Genomic DNA, 17,545 nt, shown 5'->3' with positions numbered 1-17,545 from the left:
CCTTTTTTCAAAACATGCGGGCAACAATGGATGTTTAATGAAACTTTCAAAATTCCAAAAACACCCTCGTTAGTTTTACAAAATGAGTCCTTGTCCCTATAACAAACTGGAAGTATCTGTTTCCTACTCCCTGGTTCTCCCCCCGCATCAGTCCCCTAGGACCGCCGCCGTCCCTCCCACTCCCACTCCCACTCCCACTCCCGGTCAACACCGACCACCACCACTGCACCAACGATTATCCCTCTCCTCTTTCTAGATCCTACACACGATCAAATGCGATGATTAAACAGTAATTAAATTTAGAAAACAACCCAGAAATGAATTTAATTAACAGAAATGCTTAGGGCGAGAAAAGGACCATGATTTCTTTAGTAGCAGGATTGATGATTCTCATAGGCAAGGACTTCACCAAATTAACACCCAATAAATCAATAAGATCCCAAACAATCTTATCTGCACCACACAAAGAGGTTTACAACAAAACGCTAAGTTAAAACCCAATTAACAAACCTTTTATTTATTTACTTTTATACCTCAACAACATTGTCCATCCTGACAAGGGAGAAGCCGTATCTGAAGAGCATGACGAGTGAATTGGAAAGCAAAACAATCTTATCAGCAAAGGGAAGCCTTGATTTGAAGCGCAGAAGAGGAGGAGGGGCATTTGACGGCGAGGTTGAGGAGCTTGGTGTATAGTTCAAAGAGTGCAAGTTCCTGGGGTGGAGAATGGAGGCGCCGGCCTCGAAGGTGTGGGTGGAGATGTTGACAGTGGCCATGCGACCACTGACGACGGGGTTGCTCTCGAAGATCCAGTGAAGTTGAGAATTGAGATGAGGGAGGAATAGCGGCGGAGAAAATGAGGTAGAGGAGAGAGAGTGAAAGTAGGAGAGAGTATAAATAAAAAATAATAAATAAGAATAAAATAAATTATTATCATCTATCTATACCATTATTAATAGAACACGCCAATCTTTTTGTCCACTTTTTTCAATTTTACCCCTCACTTTTGAGTACACAATATTGAAATGAGAGGGCAAAATTGTAATTTTGTATCTTTTGACAAAAAGACAATCATATCCTTTTTTTTCTATTTTGCCATCACTTTTGATACACAATATCTCAACGTCATTTTTTTTATATAGGTAAGTGAAATTATGATGTTTTTTGAATAGTTTGAATGAGTTGAAGCGGTTGAGCTTGAGAAGAACGTAGGAAGAGGTGAGCGGTTGTTCACACACACAAAATGTGTGCTCTCTGCTAATATAAATTAATATTATACTATTTTCAGTCATTTAACATAACTATAACATTTTTATATAAAAATTTACCACACACTTGAATACTGTATTTTTTGTTAAAATACTTTGATGTTTTGGATTTGACTTCTTCTGTAAAGATGTTGTTAGACTTCACAACATGTTTGAATATTTGGATATCAATTCAAATTGAAAAGACACGTTCTTTAGAGCAGTTCCACCAGAGCAAAAAGAGGCCAGTACCCAGTGGAAAAAACAGGCTGGGACTCAGCCAATCCACTCCATCCTGTGTATTTGCCTAGCACCCAGCCCAAGCTGGTCTCCAGACCAGCCCATTTTTGACAAACCTTAGGATCAGACCATTTGTGTTGTTGCGCTGGCACGTGTCCTACACTCGCACGTGGACGCAAGTAGCAAACAACAAAATCAGAGGTGGGGCCCAGCGGCGCAGGTGCACTAACATCTCCCCCGGGTGGGCGACGTGGCCCAATTTCTACCATTGGATTTCCAACGGCTAGTTATTCTAGACCGTTGGATTTCCAACGGTAAAAAAAATTTGAATTTCACTTTTAAACTGGACCGTCCGATCACAGATCAACAGTCTACATTTTTTCCCAAAAAAAAAATTAATGTCAGAAATTAAAAATAAAATAATTATTTTTATTATTTTATAATAAAAAATTAATATTTTAATAAAATTGACTAGACTATTTTTTGTTAGGGGTGGAGATGCTTTAGTATATTATTGTTCATTTGAGTGGATAAATGGGCTGAATGCTAGCGCAAAGTCTTTAGGGGTGAAATTGCTCTTAGGAAGTAGCACCTCTTGGTGAAGGGGTGTAAGCCAAGGATCAAATCAATTCAAAAGGAATATAAGAACTCTCGATAAATGTCATATAAGCTTCCATAGATCTCTTACCTTGAATCAGCCACCATAGATATCCAAAAAAACCTGCAGTGGCAAAGAGGGAAAAATGTAAAATACTTGGGCCCACATCCGTTGATTTTAAATTAAAATGTCAAACCTTTTTTTTTTAATCGAGTGATAGCGTTAATAAGATCCCAAACAATTTTATCTGCACCACACAAAGAAATGTACTAAAGATAAATTTTATTTGAATCCATATAACTTCTTTCTACACTCAACTTAAATTTTAAATGTTAATTGTTTTTTTATTCTATTGTATAATTACTATCAAGTGCAATATAAAATTATTAATAAATATCAATAAACCCACACCATATAATTAAACCTACTATCGCTCCTTGTTTATTCTAACTAAAACCCTAATAGCTCTTATAGAGAAACACAAGTTTTTTTTATCGAAAGATGGTGATTTGAAATTTTGAATACTCCAACTAAGGTATAAATCGATTTGTGAAAAAAAAAATCATTTGATTTTAATTTTTTAGAGTTTAGAAGGTAAGTACTTGGGTTTCATTTTTTTTCTCGTCAATCCCAAGTTGCATATAGTTTGTTAAACTTTCTATGAGAAATAGTACGGATGTTACAAAAGATGTTGCACACACCAAATTTACTGGATATGAAATCCTTTATGCAACAACTGTAGTGAAAGTATTAATAATTTGTTGCAGACACCAAATTTCTTGGATACCAAACCCTTTCTATGGTTTGACAAAAAAAAAAACCCTTTCTATGGAAAGTAGAAGTATCAATAATTTGTTTGGCATATTAGAAAGAAACAAGTTGTTTCTTTGGCATTACAATTTGTTGCCGTGCTAGTTTGTCCTCACATATTAAGCATGCATTAGTTACCATGCTATCACTCATCTTTCATGAATAAGTTGATAGCCCATGAAAATCGAGGCCTTTGTTTTACTACGAAGATTATACGAAAAAGATCAAATAAGATGCACACATAGGAGATGCCATAGTGCTGTTAAAAAGCTCCAGTTGGAAATTGGAAAATTAACGAAAAAAATCAAATAAGATGCAATGAAGCAATTGATAGAAAAATTCAGAGAAATTTTTCAAAAAGCTTAGTCACTAGCCAAAAGCTTAAGAGGAGACAAATGCCAAATAGCTATGTTTCAAATAGCTCGAGGTGGGAAGGGAGACATAGGACCCAAAAGATTTTTTATTTCGAGTTTGTTAGAATACATAACCTTTGAAGTATCTTCTTCTGCTCAAGAAAATTTATTATTCTTACATGCAAATAAAATCACAGGGACATGAATATCAAGAAAACAAGAAATTGAGAAGTGTTAGGTATATGGAAGATTCATAAACAAGTAGAAACTTCACCAAATTATTTAATTTGGGATTTTATTTTCTAAATGGGTGTGATGATAAATATGCATTTTGAATTGGATTTGGAGGGTAATTTAGGTAATAATTTTGGGTTTAAAGAGATATTAATTCTTTAATTAAAAATAATAAGAGTTTAAAAAGTAAGTTAGGTATAAAAAGAGATTAAATGTGTTCAAATAAGTTAAAACTCATTAAACAGGGTTCAATAGGAGGAACGTCACGGGTTGGTGAAAGATTCTTGGGATTGTCTTTGCATTGGTAATTGTCACAGCCCGTCCCGGAATTTCATTTCCGAGGACGTGAAGTTACGAAATTACCCCTAAAGTTTTCTAAGGTGTGTGACATGTTTATTTGATTAATATTGTCATTCCTAAGTTCTTGGAAAAAAAATTTAGTTGGATTAAAATTAGGTGCATTTTTGTGTGGTTAGGGACTTAGGAGGACCACACATCACAATCAGATTCTTCTCTCTCTCTCCTTTCTCTTAGTTCACTCTCTCTCTCCCTTCGAACTTGTACGGTCCACACCCAAAGACCATCAAAACTTCACGGATCAACGTGTTTGAGACCATCATCGTGCTCCTGGAGACCACACGAACACGATGGTACCCATTTCAGGTAAGGATTCATTTGTTTTCACGTCGAAATCACAAGCACCGAGATTGTCACTATTCACAAACTTTGTAATGGTTGAATTTTAGGACAATCCAAGCTCACAGCGAGCTTAAGAAGGTTCCCACGAAGCTCGGAGTGCTTCGTTTGAAGGTTTTAGACGCCGGGATCACGAGGTTCGAAGGTGGCCGGTTTTGGTAGAATTTCCCCGACGTGATTTGGAAGGTTTTGAGGCTTCAAATAGGTATAATCTTATTCCTCTCGTGATTTGTGATATTTTGGTGAAAATTTCAAGGAAAATGGTGCAAAAACAAGCGAGAAAATGGCAGTTGTAGGTTGCCCAGTTTTCCGGCGCCGATGAGGTTTTCCGGCGTCTGGAGGTAGGGGATGATGCGCGTGGGGGCGCGTAGCACCGTGGCCTCCCCGGCACGTGAGGGTGCTTGGGCCTTAGAAAAATTATTTTAAAAATATCTCGACATCTGTGACGTCGAGTAGGTCACTGTCGTATATTCATATACCCAAATTTAGCATTGTATGAGAAGTTATTACCTAGTTTCGTCTATGTACTTTAAAATAACGTTTTTATAGTTGTTTCACATATAGGTGAGACCTATCCCGTGGACGAGTGCAACCAAGGGCGATGCGGGGGTTACGACCCTTCGACATATCAATGAGTAGGCATTTGTTTTCTGTATATACCTAAATACTATTGATTTTTCCCAGAAATCGAATTTAAATGAAAGTTTGTTTTAAAATGCCATGCATAGAAATTATATGAAATGTTTGAATTAATATATGATGCATATATGTGAATTGGTGATGTGGACGCACATGTGAGTATCAGGTGAGTTATTTATCGTTAATGTGATTTATGTTGAGAGCTCATAACCTGGACCCTCGATGTTAGTGCTTATGTTATTCACCCTGCACCACACGCTCATTTTGGATCCAAGTTAGGTGCATAGACTTGTCGTACAGACCACGAGAGGTGGTTTCGACTTATAGGTGACTTTAGATTATGTGCACAGTTGATTGATGAGAGAAGCACTATAGCGTATTATTACACCATCCTAGTCGTACAGACTACTACAGGTAGTTCCGAATTATGTGCAGAGTAGTGTCGTACAGGTCACAGTTGGTGACTCCGGCTGGATTGGATATTGAGCTATAGAATTAGCCGTACAGGACCACTGCAGGGTCTCCGGTTGATTTATCATTTCACCTGATTTATATTGATGCATCCATATTATGTTTTTGACATATGGCATGGCATATTTTCTGAAAAGTGTTTAAAGGATTGTGATTTGAGATATTTGCTGATATATATGGTTATATATTATTTTATGGGAAAGTATACAGGTTTTTTTAGAGAGGGGTTATAAATGTTGATAAATGAGATGTTTTGAAAAGCTTTATTTTCGCCCACTCACGTTTTCTGTTTTGTGCCCCTCCAGGTTCTAGATAGAAGTGTTGGTGGCTCACGAGGATTTCCACGGCGTTCTGACAGACTACATAAATGTAGGACTCACCTGCGGGTGTTGTAACTTAGTAATTGTCCTACTTGACTGCACCTAGATTATTATGCTCTGTTTATGTGTGTTTCACACTCTAATGCACTCTAGCATGTTAGTTGGATATTACTGCTAGTAGTTAGCTGTTATTCTTTCGTATTTCCTTTACCTTATCGTTTCCGCTTGCACTTATGGTTACGTCATGCTCACATGGCGCCCAGCACGCCCTGATTTTCGGGTCGGGGTGTGTCAGTAATGCCTTGGATTGATGGCAACAAAAAGTGAATCATTGTCGGTCTCAACTTGTTGAATGGAGTACAAGGAAATTTAAAATGAGGACTCAGGAACTTGCGGAACTTCTATCCCAGTTGGGTGAACTTTAACAAGATTGGAGCGCTAATATTGATGAAATCAAAGCAAAGTCCCACTTGATTGATTGGTTATCGGCGTAAGACGAGAGTTTTTGGCAACAACGGTCCAGAGTTAAATGGTTGTGTGAAGGTGATACAAATACTAAGTTTTTTCATCATTCCACTGTGCAACGTCGACGGCGCAATCATGTGCTAAAATTAAAGGATGATGGTAGTTGGGAGGAGCGGCCTCATAGCATTAGGAAGTTAGTTGATGATTACTTTATCAATCTTTCTTCCTTAGTGGGGCGAAGGGAATAGGGATCAGTTTTGGAGTATGTAAGTCCGGTGGTAACTGATAACTTGAATGAGCTTCTGCAGGTTCCATTCTCAGATATCGAAATCAAAGAGGCAACGATGCAAATGGGTGGCTTAAAGGCTTCAGGTCGTGATGGCTTTCAGGGTGTGTTTTATCATTCTTTTTGGGACAGTCTGCGGGAGGAGGTGAATGCCTTGATGGAATATGGGAAGGTTTCTCCTCGCCGACTCAACGCTACCCATATTGTGCTAATTCCGAATGATCCAAATCCGGAGTCCATTTCACAGTTCCGCCCAATTAGTTTATGTAATTATTCTTATAAAATCTTGGCTAAGGTGTTGGCAAACTGGCTAAAACCATTGCTTCCTCAGCTTATTTCTTATATGCAGAATGCTTTTGTTTGAGGTCGTCAAATTCAAGATAATATTGGGATTGCGCATGAATTATTCCATTTTCTTAAACTAAGGAAAGCTAAACGAGCTTGGCATTAAACTGGATATGCAAAAAGCATATGATAGAGTTGAGTGGGACTTCCCTGATGCGGTTATGGAGAAGATGGGCTTTTCTTCTTGGTGGCGGAAACTTATCATGGGTTGTGTGAGCTCAGTTCATTTTGCTGTACTTCTGAATGGGCAGCCGAGTCATACATTTGTTCCTTCACGAAGCTTATGACAAGGGGACCCTTTATCTCCTTATTTATTCCTCTTGGTTAGTGATGTCCTTTCCAAGATGTTGCAGTCAGATATGGACAATTAGTCTTTGCACGGGGTACAGATGAATCTGCATGGTCCGATAATTTCCCATCTTTTCTTTGTTGATGACACTCTTATATTTTTTAAGGCCACTAAAACGAATTGTAGCAATTTGGTTAAACTTATTCATGATTATTGTGAGGCTTCGGGCCAAGCAGTTAACTTCCAAAAGTCGTGTGTTTTCTTTGGCGCTAATACGCCAGAGGTTGTGTCAACGAAATTGGTCACATTCTTAATATGCCCGTTGTTTCCGATCCAGGAAAATATCTTAGTATTCTTGCTTTGTGGGGCAGATCTAAGCGGTAAGGGCTTGCATACATCAAAGGTCGGATTTTGCAAAAACTTCAAAGATTGAAGCAATGCATTATTTCGCAGGCGGGTAAAGAAGTTCTTATTAAAGCAGTTGTTCAAGCAATTCCAGCATACCCTATGAACTTATTTAAGTTTCGAGTGATGGTGTGTAATGAGTTGGATTATCTGATCTCTGGCTTTTGGTGGGGAGCAGTTGGCGAGGAACGCTGCATTCACTAGGTGTCTCAGCATATGTTGAGTCTTTCAAAGAAGGATGGAGGCTTGGGATTTCGCAATTTTACAGCGTTTAATGATGCTTTACTTGCAAAGCAGCGTTGGCGCCTCATTCATAACCCACAATCTCTTTGGGCCTTGGTTCTTAAAGCTAGCTATTTTTCGAATTGTTCTTTCTTTGATGCTTACCAAGGGAGTAGGTCGTCCTGGGCCTGGTCTAGTCTTTTGGTGGGTTGAGATTTACTACTAAAAGGGGCGCATTGGCAAATCATGAGTGGGTCTAATGTTCGGTTGTGGGTGGATAGATGGCTTCCTTCCATTATGTTGAGTCATCCAATGCCTCGTGGGGAAATGGATTGTCACTCGGTATACTAGAGTTGCGTCCCTCATATGTCCTACCTCTCGTTGTTGGGATCTCAATTTCCTACACCCATTCTTTTCTGTTGAAGAAAAAAAAAAATCTTATTTTATCGCTTAATATTGGGGATCTTAGTAGATGTGATAGACTTGTTGGCAAGATTGGTTTCATTCCCTTGTTACTCGACCGGTTGGCTCTTCGGAGCATCATGGAGTGTTGCTTTCCCACGTGGCCTTCACTTGTTGGCATATTTGGAAAGCCAGGTGTAAGTTTTTGTTTAATCAAACTCCCATCAAACCTACGTAATTTTTTCTTGCAATTTCCACTGTTGTTGGAGTGTTTTTTGATGTAATTTCTGTTACACCTATCTCATATTCTCATATCCCCACGGTGGATGCTTGGGTTTCACATTTGTCTCCCTCTTCTCCTCTTTTTTTTTTTTAAAGTTAATGTTGATGCTAATTGGTCGGTTTCTTCATGAAATGGCTTTGTTGGGACTGTTATCAGGGATTCGACAGGTGGTTTTAAGGCAGCGGCAAGGTATCCAGTGCAGGCTAATTTGGTTGACTTGGCAGAAGCATTGGCTCTCCTACGTGGATGTCAACTAGCGGTTGCTTTGGGATATAGACGGGTAATTATTGAATCTGATTCAAAAAATTCGATTTCCTCTTTATCCACTTCATTAGACAATGGAAAATGGGAAGAATTTCCTACCTTAGCGGTGGTTAAGCGGTTTGGAGAGTCTTTTCAGGACTTCCAATATGGAGGCACATACTTTGGTGTCGAGACGAAACTCGAAGATGTGCAATTTTACTTGGGTCTATAGACATCCATCTTCGTTGGTTCATGTGCTAAATAGAGATGGATTACCTTGTCCCCCTTGATGTTTTTTTTTACTGCGGTAGTGGAAAGGGAGACATTGGAACTTGCTTCTCGTGTCTTTCTTTTATCCACTTTTGCTGCTTTGTGTGTGTTTGACGTTTGTGTGTTGGCCTTGTTGTAGGCTTTCTTTGTACCTGTGAAGTGCATCACTGTTGGCTCAAAGACGGAAACATGGAGGTCACGCAAAAGGCTCATGATCCAAATAGAATCAGCGCATGCAAAAGCAAGTGCCCGATACTCTGCTTCGGCACTAGATCGAGATACCGTCCGTTGTTTCTTTGCACACCAAGAAATAAGATTGTCACTAAGAAAAATACAGAAGCCAGTGGTGGAACGACGTGTGTCAGGGCACCCTGCCCAGTCTGCATTTGAATAAGTGATGAGGCGAAACGATTGTGAAGAAGAAGTTAAGCGAAGTCTCATATCCAAGCTGCTTTTAAGATAACGCAATATACGTTTAACTGCCTCCATGTGAACAGTAGTAGGATGACCCATAAACTGAGAGACATTCTGTACAGTAAAGGAAATATCGGGCCGAGTTAGGGTAAGATATTGCAAAGAACCCACAAGCTGCCTATAAAGAGATGGATTTGTGATGGCAGCACCAGTGTGTGCAGAAAGTTGAGTCTTGGCTGTTATGGGTGTGGAACAAGGTTTACACCCTAATAAGTCACCACGTTGTAATAACTCCAAAGTATTTTTTTTCTGAGAAAAGTGAATGCCATTGGATAAGTAAGAGACCTATATGCCAAGGAAATAGTACAGCTTGCCGAGATCCTTTAGTTCATTGCTCAAAGTTTGGATAAAGGATTGAATCAATGGAGAGGAATTAACTGTCAAAACGATGTCATCCACATATAGAAGAAAAACAAGGATAGTGGAGCCGTGATGATAAGTAAACATTGAGCTATCTGCCCGACTTTGGATAAAGCCTACCTGAATGAGAAAGGTGTTTAGGCGTTGAAACCAAGCTTGTGGAGCTTGTTTAAGACCATGATGGCTTTCTGAAGCTTACAAACATAGTTGGGACGATTGGGATCAACAAAGCCAAGTGGTTGGGTCATATAAACCTCTTCCATAAGTGAACCATGGAGAAAGGCGTTCTTCACGTCAAGTTGACATATCGGCCAACCGATAGACACAGCAAGGCTGAGCAAGGTTCGAATTATGGTAAGCTTCACAACGAGACTGAAGGTCTTTGTGTAATCAACCCTAGGCTGTTGATGGAAACCTTTGGCGACAAGACGTGCCTTGTAATGCTCTATCGAGCCATCAGAATGGCGCTTGATTTTGAACAACCATTTACAGCCTACAATGTTAGCATAAGGAACAGAAGGAGTTAAGGTCCATATGCCTTGTTTAAGCAGTGCATTGAACTCATCCAACATAGCCTGGCACCACTGAGGGGATCAAGAGGCCTGTGTAAAAAAAGTGGGTTCCACCTCGTATTCAACGAGGGTGGTCATCGCAGAGGGAAGAGGATGACGACTAACAAAGTAGGCCTTGGTTTTGGGTTTAAAAATTCCTGATTTGGACCGTGTGTGAGGTCATGAGGAATGAGCAGGAGCCACGCCACTAACTGGCAATTGAAAAGCATGTGGATGTGAGTGGGGTGGCTGAGATGTAACAGGGATAGATACAAGAACAGGTGCAAGTAAGTTGACAGTAGAGAGTTCCAGATTTTGAGGGATAGTCACGGGGGTTGCAGGCAACATAGGTGCCAGGCCACCAGCTAGCAAGGAAGATGCATGTGGAGGGTAGGGTGACTGCGGGATTGCAGCTGAGACTGACGCAGGGACAGTGGCAGACGTGGTGGCATGGGTGAGATCCTAATTTTGAGGGAACATGGGGGGACAAGGCATATTGGTGCTGAAGTGGGGTAGGTACGGGGGGAATGGGAACAAATACCAAGTCTGATGGTGGCACGGAAGATGATGCCATAGAAGAGTGGAAGGGAAAATCATCCTCATTGAATTTAACATGACGAGACAGGTATACACGTCCAGTTGAGGGATGAAGACAACGATAGCTTTATATTGGGCATTGTAGCCAAGAAAAACACATGACAAGGATTTGGGTTGGAGTTTGTTAGTTGTATAATCACCAAGGTATGGAAAGCAAGCACACCCAAACGTGCGCAAAGCCATGTAATCAGGAACTCGGCCAAACAAATTTTGAAACGGAGAAATCTACTTAAGAATAGGAGTGGGTAACCAATTAATGATATAAACAGTAGTGCAAAGTGCCTTAGCCCAAAATTTATGTGGAAGATGGGCAATAAGTAACATGGTGTGTCCCATTTCTGAGATATGACAGTGCTTGCGTTCTGTAAGTCCATTTTGTTGCGGGGTATGTAAACATGAAAATCTATGGTGAATCCCCTTTTGCGCACACAATTGACGAAAAGACAAATTATCACTCTTTACCCCCATCACTTTGAAGTATTTTAACCATTTTCCAAAACTGATTAGAGATGAGAGTTATAAAATTGGTAAAGTGAAGAAAGACCTTTGACTTCTTACGCATGGGATAAATCCATGTGTATCGTGTGTAATCATATGTAAACAAGACATAATAATGAAATCCCAACACCGACATAATAGGAAACATCCAAACATCAGAATGTATTAATTCAAAATGAGACATAGCATAGTGTTCTGAAGATGTAAATGCTAGGCGATGGGATTTGGCCAATGCACAGTGATTACAAAAATCTTTAGTGGAGACAGTAAAGGATGAGCCTAATACATTATTAGAGGCTAATACAGTAAGAACTTGACGAGAAGGATGCCCAAGACGACGATGCCAGAGAGAGGGTGACGCAATGATGGAAACAAATGCATGTTTCGCAGTAAAACCAGTGTTAGGAGCAAGACCAAGCTTGATGGGATAAAGACCATCCTCACATAGGCCCTAAAAAAGAACAACACTCGTCTTTAAGTCACGGACGACAAAACCCCAGGGAAAGAACGTGAGACTAACAAGATTATCACGTGTAAACTTAGCAATCGACAATAATTTTTTCCGAATGGCTAGAACATACAAAACTTGGGATAACCGAAAAATGAATGACCCGGACTTAAAGGAAAGATTACCAGTGTGCGCAATAGGTATGGTCTCACCATTACCCAAAACAACCTTGTCATTAGAACCATACCCTATAGTCAAAGTGAGAGAGTGATGGTCACTTGTCATATGGTGAGTAGCGCCAGTGTTCGGATACCATGTAAGATCTGAGGGGGAATCAATATGCATGCCAGCGAAAGCTCAAGAGATATCATCATCGGAGTGAGTTGCTCGAGGGCACAACGCAGCTATGTGGCCAAACTGATTGCATGCCCAACATTGAGGGCTGCGAGTAGTAGGTCCTGGTCCAAGGATGCCAGGCCGGTGTTGTGCAGTACGTGGACCATATCGGCCAGCACCACCATGCATGATAGAACGGCCACCTCCAGAATGACGGGGAAGCCGATTGCCACGTGAAGTGCCATGATAGCGAGAAGGCAGACTGGCACGCCCCTGAGAGATATTACCACCAGAGCTACGGGTCGAGTAAAGAGCGGAGGAAGCTAAAGCAGCTTGAGTCATAGCGTGCTTTGACTCATAAACCAGTAGACAAGCACGCAAGTCGTTGAATGACCGTAGAAGAGGAAAGTTGGTCAGTGCCAAGACAAGAATCTCATATTCAGACCCCAAGCCATTAAGTACATAAGACACCAAATCATCATTCGGAATAGGTTGGACAATAGAAGCCAATTGATCTGCCAAATGTTTGGCAAGACCCAAATATTCGGAGATCGTCTTGGTACCTTTTTGAAGAGACAGTAGCTGAAACCGAGTATGGGTAGAGTTGGCAACGGATTGTTGAGAAAATTTTTGACGAAGATGCTCCCAGATCTCATGAGAAGTAGACAAGCCGACGGTCAAAAAGAGAACAGGCTCTGTAAGGGTAACACGCAACATGCTGACAAGGTCTGATCAGTTTGGTACCATACCAGGTAATCGGGGTTGGGGACGCTAGTAGTGACAGGAGGCACCACTGTGAAGGAGTCGGAATTAGCAGAGGCATTTGGGGAAGGTGCTTGAGTGGTGGTGGTGATACAGGGAGGAGGTCAAGGGTGGGTTCCATCAACAAAACGCCAGAAGTTTTGGCCAATCAAGAATGGTTTAACTTGACTTTCCCATGGTAAGTAATTAGATTCAGAAAGTTTGACAGAAACAAGTGTAAAGATATTAGGAATGAGAGAGGCAGGAGAGGAAGTAGCGGAAGCCATGGGAAAAAAAAAGGGAAGAGATCAGAGGCTCTATACCATGTGAAGTTTCAGATTCTCATTAACTTTATACTTTACAAGGGTTTATAAATACCAAGGGGTCTACAGGATATAGAGAGTTGGGAGCAGCTATATAGTACAATAAAATACAAAACCCTAAACCTTAACCCTAACTGTCCTTGTCTACAGTACCTTTCTGGCTTTGTGCCCTGGTTTATTATTTATAGTTTCCAAAAAAAAGAAGAAAAAAATCCATTAAACAAACCTTTTATTTATTTACTTTTATACCTCAACAACCTTGTCCATCCTGACAAGGGAGAAGCCGTATCTGAAGAGCATGACGAGTGAATTGGAAAGCAAAACAATCTTATCAGCAAAGGGAAGCTTTGATTTAAAGTGCAGAAGAGGAGGAGGGGCTTTTAACGATGAGGTTGAGAAGCTTGGTGTAGTTCAAAGCATGCAAGTTCCTGGGGTGGAGAATTGAGGTGCCGACATCAAAGGTGTGGGTGGAGATGTTGACGGTGGCCATGCGACTACTGACGACGAGGTTGCTCTCGAAAATCCAGTGAAGTTGAAATAAGGGAGGAATAGAGGCGGAGAAAATGAGGGACATGAGAGAGAGCGAAAGTAGGATAGATTATAAATAAAAGGATTTTTAATCAAAATGATCCTTAAGATTTGCATAACTCCTTACTTTGGTCATTGAGATTTAAAATTAATAGAAATAATCCCTAAGATTGTATCAATCATTTTGATCATTCTATGAAAAACCTCAATTAAATCAGAATTAAATGACAAAAATAACTTTAATTTTTTGTCAACTCATTTTGGCCTATTATTTGTTAAACTGAGGGTATTTTTATCATTTTGATCCTTATTGAATATAATTTTTCACGAAATAACCAATATGATTGATGGTGTAATCTCAGAGACCACTTCTATTGATTTCAAATCTCAGGGACCAAAGTGAGGAGTTATGTATATCTCATGGATCATTTTGACTAAAAACCCTAAATGAAAATAAAAAAATAAAAAAATAAATTATTATTATATAATTTTTAAACATTTAACACAATTACAACATTTTTATATAAAAATCACTTGAATACTGTTTTTTTGTTAAAATACTTTGATTTTTTTTTAAAGGAAAACTAATGAAAATAACTTAAAAACTCTGAGTTTTAACGAAAATGACAAAATAGAGGGTAAAATGCATAGTACCATGATTGACTTTTTAGAGTAAAAACGTGATTTTTCGTTAAAGTAAATTGTATTGGTAGCTTTTCATTAAAGTTACTTTTTTTTTGTTAGACTTCACAACATGTTTGAATATTTGGATATCAATTCAAATTGAAAAGACACGTTATTTGGGAAGTAGCACCTCTTGATGAAGGGGTGTAAGCCAAGGGTCAAACCAATTCAAAAGGAATATAAGAACTCTCGAAATAGGGGATAAATTAAAGGAAAAATTAGTATCCGGTCCCTAGTTTTTACTGTTCATTGACTAAGACCTTATTAGTTCTCAAATTTTGATTCAAATCCCTAGCATTAATGTGATAATGAATTTACTTGTTTATTATTTTTTTAATATAAAAATTAGTAATTAATTTAGGGTTCAATACTCACACCTCTATTAAACTTCTAATTAATTTTCAATTCAAACATTTTCAAAATAATAAAAAATTAAATTAAATTAAGTTTGTACCTATTAGTTTTTTTTTTATATATAAAAAGATTCTCAATTTTTTAATGTTAAATGTACCCATTCATATAATTTTTCAATTTTTTTAATCTTAAATGTACCCATTCTCAAATATATCAATTTGTTATATGTAAAATGTACCCTTTTTTTAATATAAAATCCATTCAAATTTTTTAATCCATGTTTAAACTTATATGGGTACATTCTTTTTCGTTGATTTGAGAATGTATCCATGTTTTGGTACAATAACTTTTTTTGTTAATTTTGGTTAATGTACCCATACATATATGTGTATATATATACACACACACACACACAATATAATAGAGAGTATAATTTATATTTTATTATTTTTAATCCCATAAATTATGGGTTTTATTTAAAATCTCATTAATATAAACATTTTCAATTTTCAATTTTTAATTTTTAATTAAAAAATATAGTAACTTACATTATTACATTAATGTCGGAGACCTCAATCAAAAACTAAAAACTAACAAGGTTTCAATCAAAGATTATTGATAGCTAAGGACCGCATCCAAAGTGTCCCTAAATTAAATGTCATATAAGCTCCCATATATAGATCTCTTACCTTGAATCAGCAATCGAAAAAAACCTGCAGTTGCAAAGAGGAAAAAATGTAAAATACAACATTGGGCCCACACCCGTTGATTTTAAATTAAAATTTCAATTTTTTTTTTCTTCTCTTTTTGAGTCTAGCGTTAGTAAGTTAGATATTAGATTAGTTATCGACAAGGTTCTAACCTATACCGTCATGTAAGAGTACAACACCTTTCTACAACTGTGGTAAATGGTCACTTGCTCAAACTTGTTATTTATTTTTTAACATACTTGGCTATCTCCAATGGTCCACAAGCTAAAAAATGACAGGCGGGCAAAATGTAGCCCCCTTCTTAGCATTTTTTTGGTGCCCAGCTTCTTAGTTGCAATAATTAATTTAAATTCAACATCTTGATTTGAAAACATCCTAAACAATAGTTTACTTAAATTAACCAATAAATTTAAAGTATATGTTTAAAACTAATAAATTATTAAAGAGCTATGTTTAACCCCTTCCTTTCGAGATGGTATATGAGTTTGGCGATATTTTCATTTAAAAATATTTTTTTTTTGTAGAGCTATCTATTTAACTCTTTTACTTAGAGATGGCCAGAGAGATACAAAGGATGACCATGCCCCCAACAATTTTAATTTTAATTTTATTTATATTTTATAGAAAAGAATTTCCTACAAGAGATGATAATGAAGTTAAAAAAAAAAGCAAATTGAGATTTATTGACTTCTCACCTGGAACGCTGTGCGGATAACACTTATCGAAGCTCCATTGGCCTTCGCATGATGGACGATAAAGGGTATATTCAAGCTCAAATCCATACACCAGAGAATTGTGTATGGATTTATAAGAAGCGTTGTAGCCGTCGAACAAGTAGGCATAAGTCGTTCGCTCTATGCTGCAACCGTCCTTCATCTGCCCTACCTCTAAATATCCAATCTTGACATAGCCATACGATTTTGGTTGGGATGACGACATCGACGAAGATGAAGTAGAAGCAGATTCAACAGGAAAACATGGAGCAGCGTCCACGTAAAGAGATGAATTCATTGGGCGCGGACACTTCAAAAATGTTAAATTTGTTGTGCCAATTTCCGTACATATCGCTGATGAATCTGTTGATGATGCTGTACAATTCCCAGGTGTCGTCGGAGTTTGGAAATACCCAGAAGGAAGAGACAGAGAATGAAGAGGAAGGGAGGAGCAATTGCTCTTGTCAAGGCCCGGATCGACAACTCGGATTGTTTGGTTATGGTAGTTGATTGCCTGTACGTAGAAATCGCCAGATAAAGGTATGTTTAGTAGTATGGTTTTGTTGTTCTCACAAGACAGAGTGTATCGTGAGTCGCTGCAGTGGCGCGGATCACCTTTTAGTCGAAAAGGGTAGCTTATATTGCGGATATGGCCGCAGGAAGAAGGGGTACACTTTTGCCGGGTGGCGTTACAAATGGTTTGAGGGGATAAGCTAATAACAATAAAAGCTGCAATTAAAAACCGCATAGACAAGGAGGAGGAGGAGGAGGACCTTCCACTCATTCCCATGGAGAAAAATATCAGCGAGGTTTGACACAGAAAGCGCGTAACAATACAAATAATTTATATATAAGCACAAGAAAAGATTTTACAACTGTATGAGATTGAAAGTGGTGGTTCTCAGTTTCCCATTCAAATCGATATGTTTTGTAACTATTTTTTTTATCAGTACTTTTAGATGCTGAAAGTGATAATTCCGCGGCTTTGTGAGATTGGAATGATAAATTATTAGTGAGAATTCACTTTTTCTTGAACAATAGTCACTTAATGATGAGTTACATTACCAATTAGAGAAATTGGTCAAGTCACATCTCTTCCAAAATGTTGAAATACGTTTCAAGTTTAATATGTACCTCAACCAAAATCAAATAAGATATTGTTGATTACACATCGATATATACAAGGAAATAAATAAACTACTAAAAAGGAAACTACTGATAAGTGTTGGATTGTTCTTGTAATTAAGGTTTTTTTTTTCAACCCACTGCACCTCGAGTGTAAAATTTTCTCTTTTTTTTTATTGTAGATTACCATAGACTATCGCTTACAATTAAAAGAAGAATAATAATAAATAAATATATAAAAAAACAGAAAACCATTGAATTTTGTTCAAAGTCTAGATCGTAGTT

At 38.3% G+C, this 17,545-nt stretch overlaps 1 protein-coding gene across 6 annotated transcripts in view; it reads right to left on the bottom strand.

Moving 5' to 3' along the window:
- The window catches only part of LOC126585168 (LEAF RUST 10 DISEASE-RESISTANCE LOCUS RECEPTOR-LIKE PROTEIN KINASE-like 2.3), a 126,983-nt gene extending 110,035 nt beyond the window's left edge, over nt 1-16,948 (bottom strand). For 2 of the 6 annotated variants that reach the window (XM_050249580.1, XM_050249602.1), the window contains exons 1-3: nt 16,118-16,946; nt 15,402-15,425; nt 2,176-2,208 (exon numbers count right to left, since the gene is read on the bottom strand). In XM_050249580.1, coding sequence (XP_050105537.1) covers nt 2,176-2,208; nt 15,402-15,425; nt 16,118-16,925 — 865 coding nt within the window. In that variant the 5' untranslated portion in view covers nt 16,926-16,946. Of the gene's footprint in view, nt 1-2,175; nt 2,209-2,281; nt 2,333-15,401; nt 15,426-16,117 lie in introns of all 6 variants that reach the window. The other 4 variants (XM_050249561.1, XM_050249559.1, XM_050249571.1 and 1 more) reach the window with 4 other exon arrangements.
- Nucleotides 16,949-17,545: the final 597 nt, after the last annotated feature.

This window comes from Malus sylvestris, chromosome 2 (genome assembly GCF_916048215.2).
Source record: "Malus sylvestris chromosome 2, drMalSylv7.2, whole genome shotgun sequence".
Lineage (NCBI taxonomy): Eukaryota > Viridiplantae > Streptophyta > Magnoliopsida > Rosales > Rosaceae > Malus > Malus sylvestris.
Note: the sequence above shows the minus strand (reverse complement) of the source record. Positions and strands in the feature narration are given on the sequence as shown.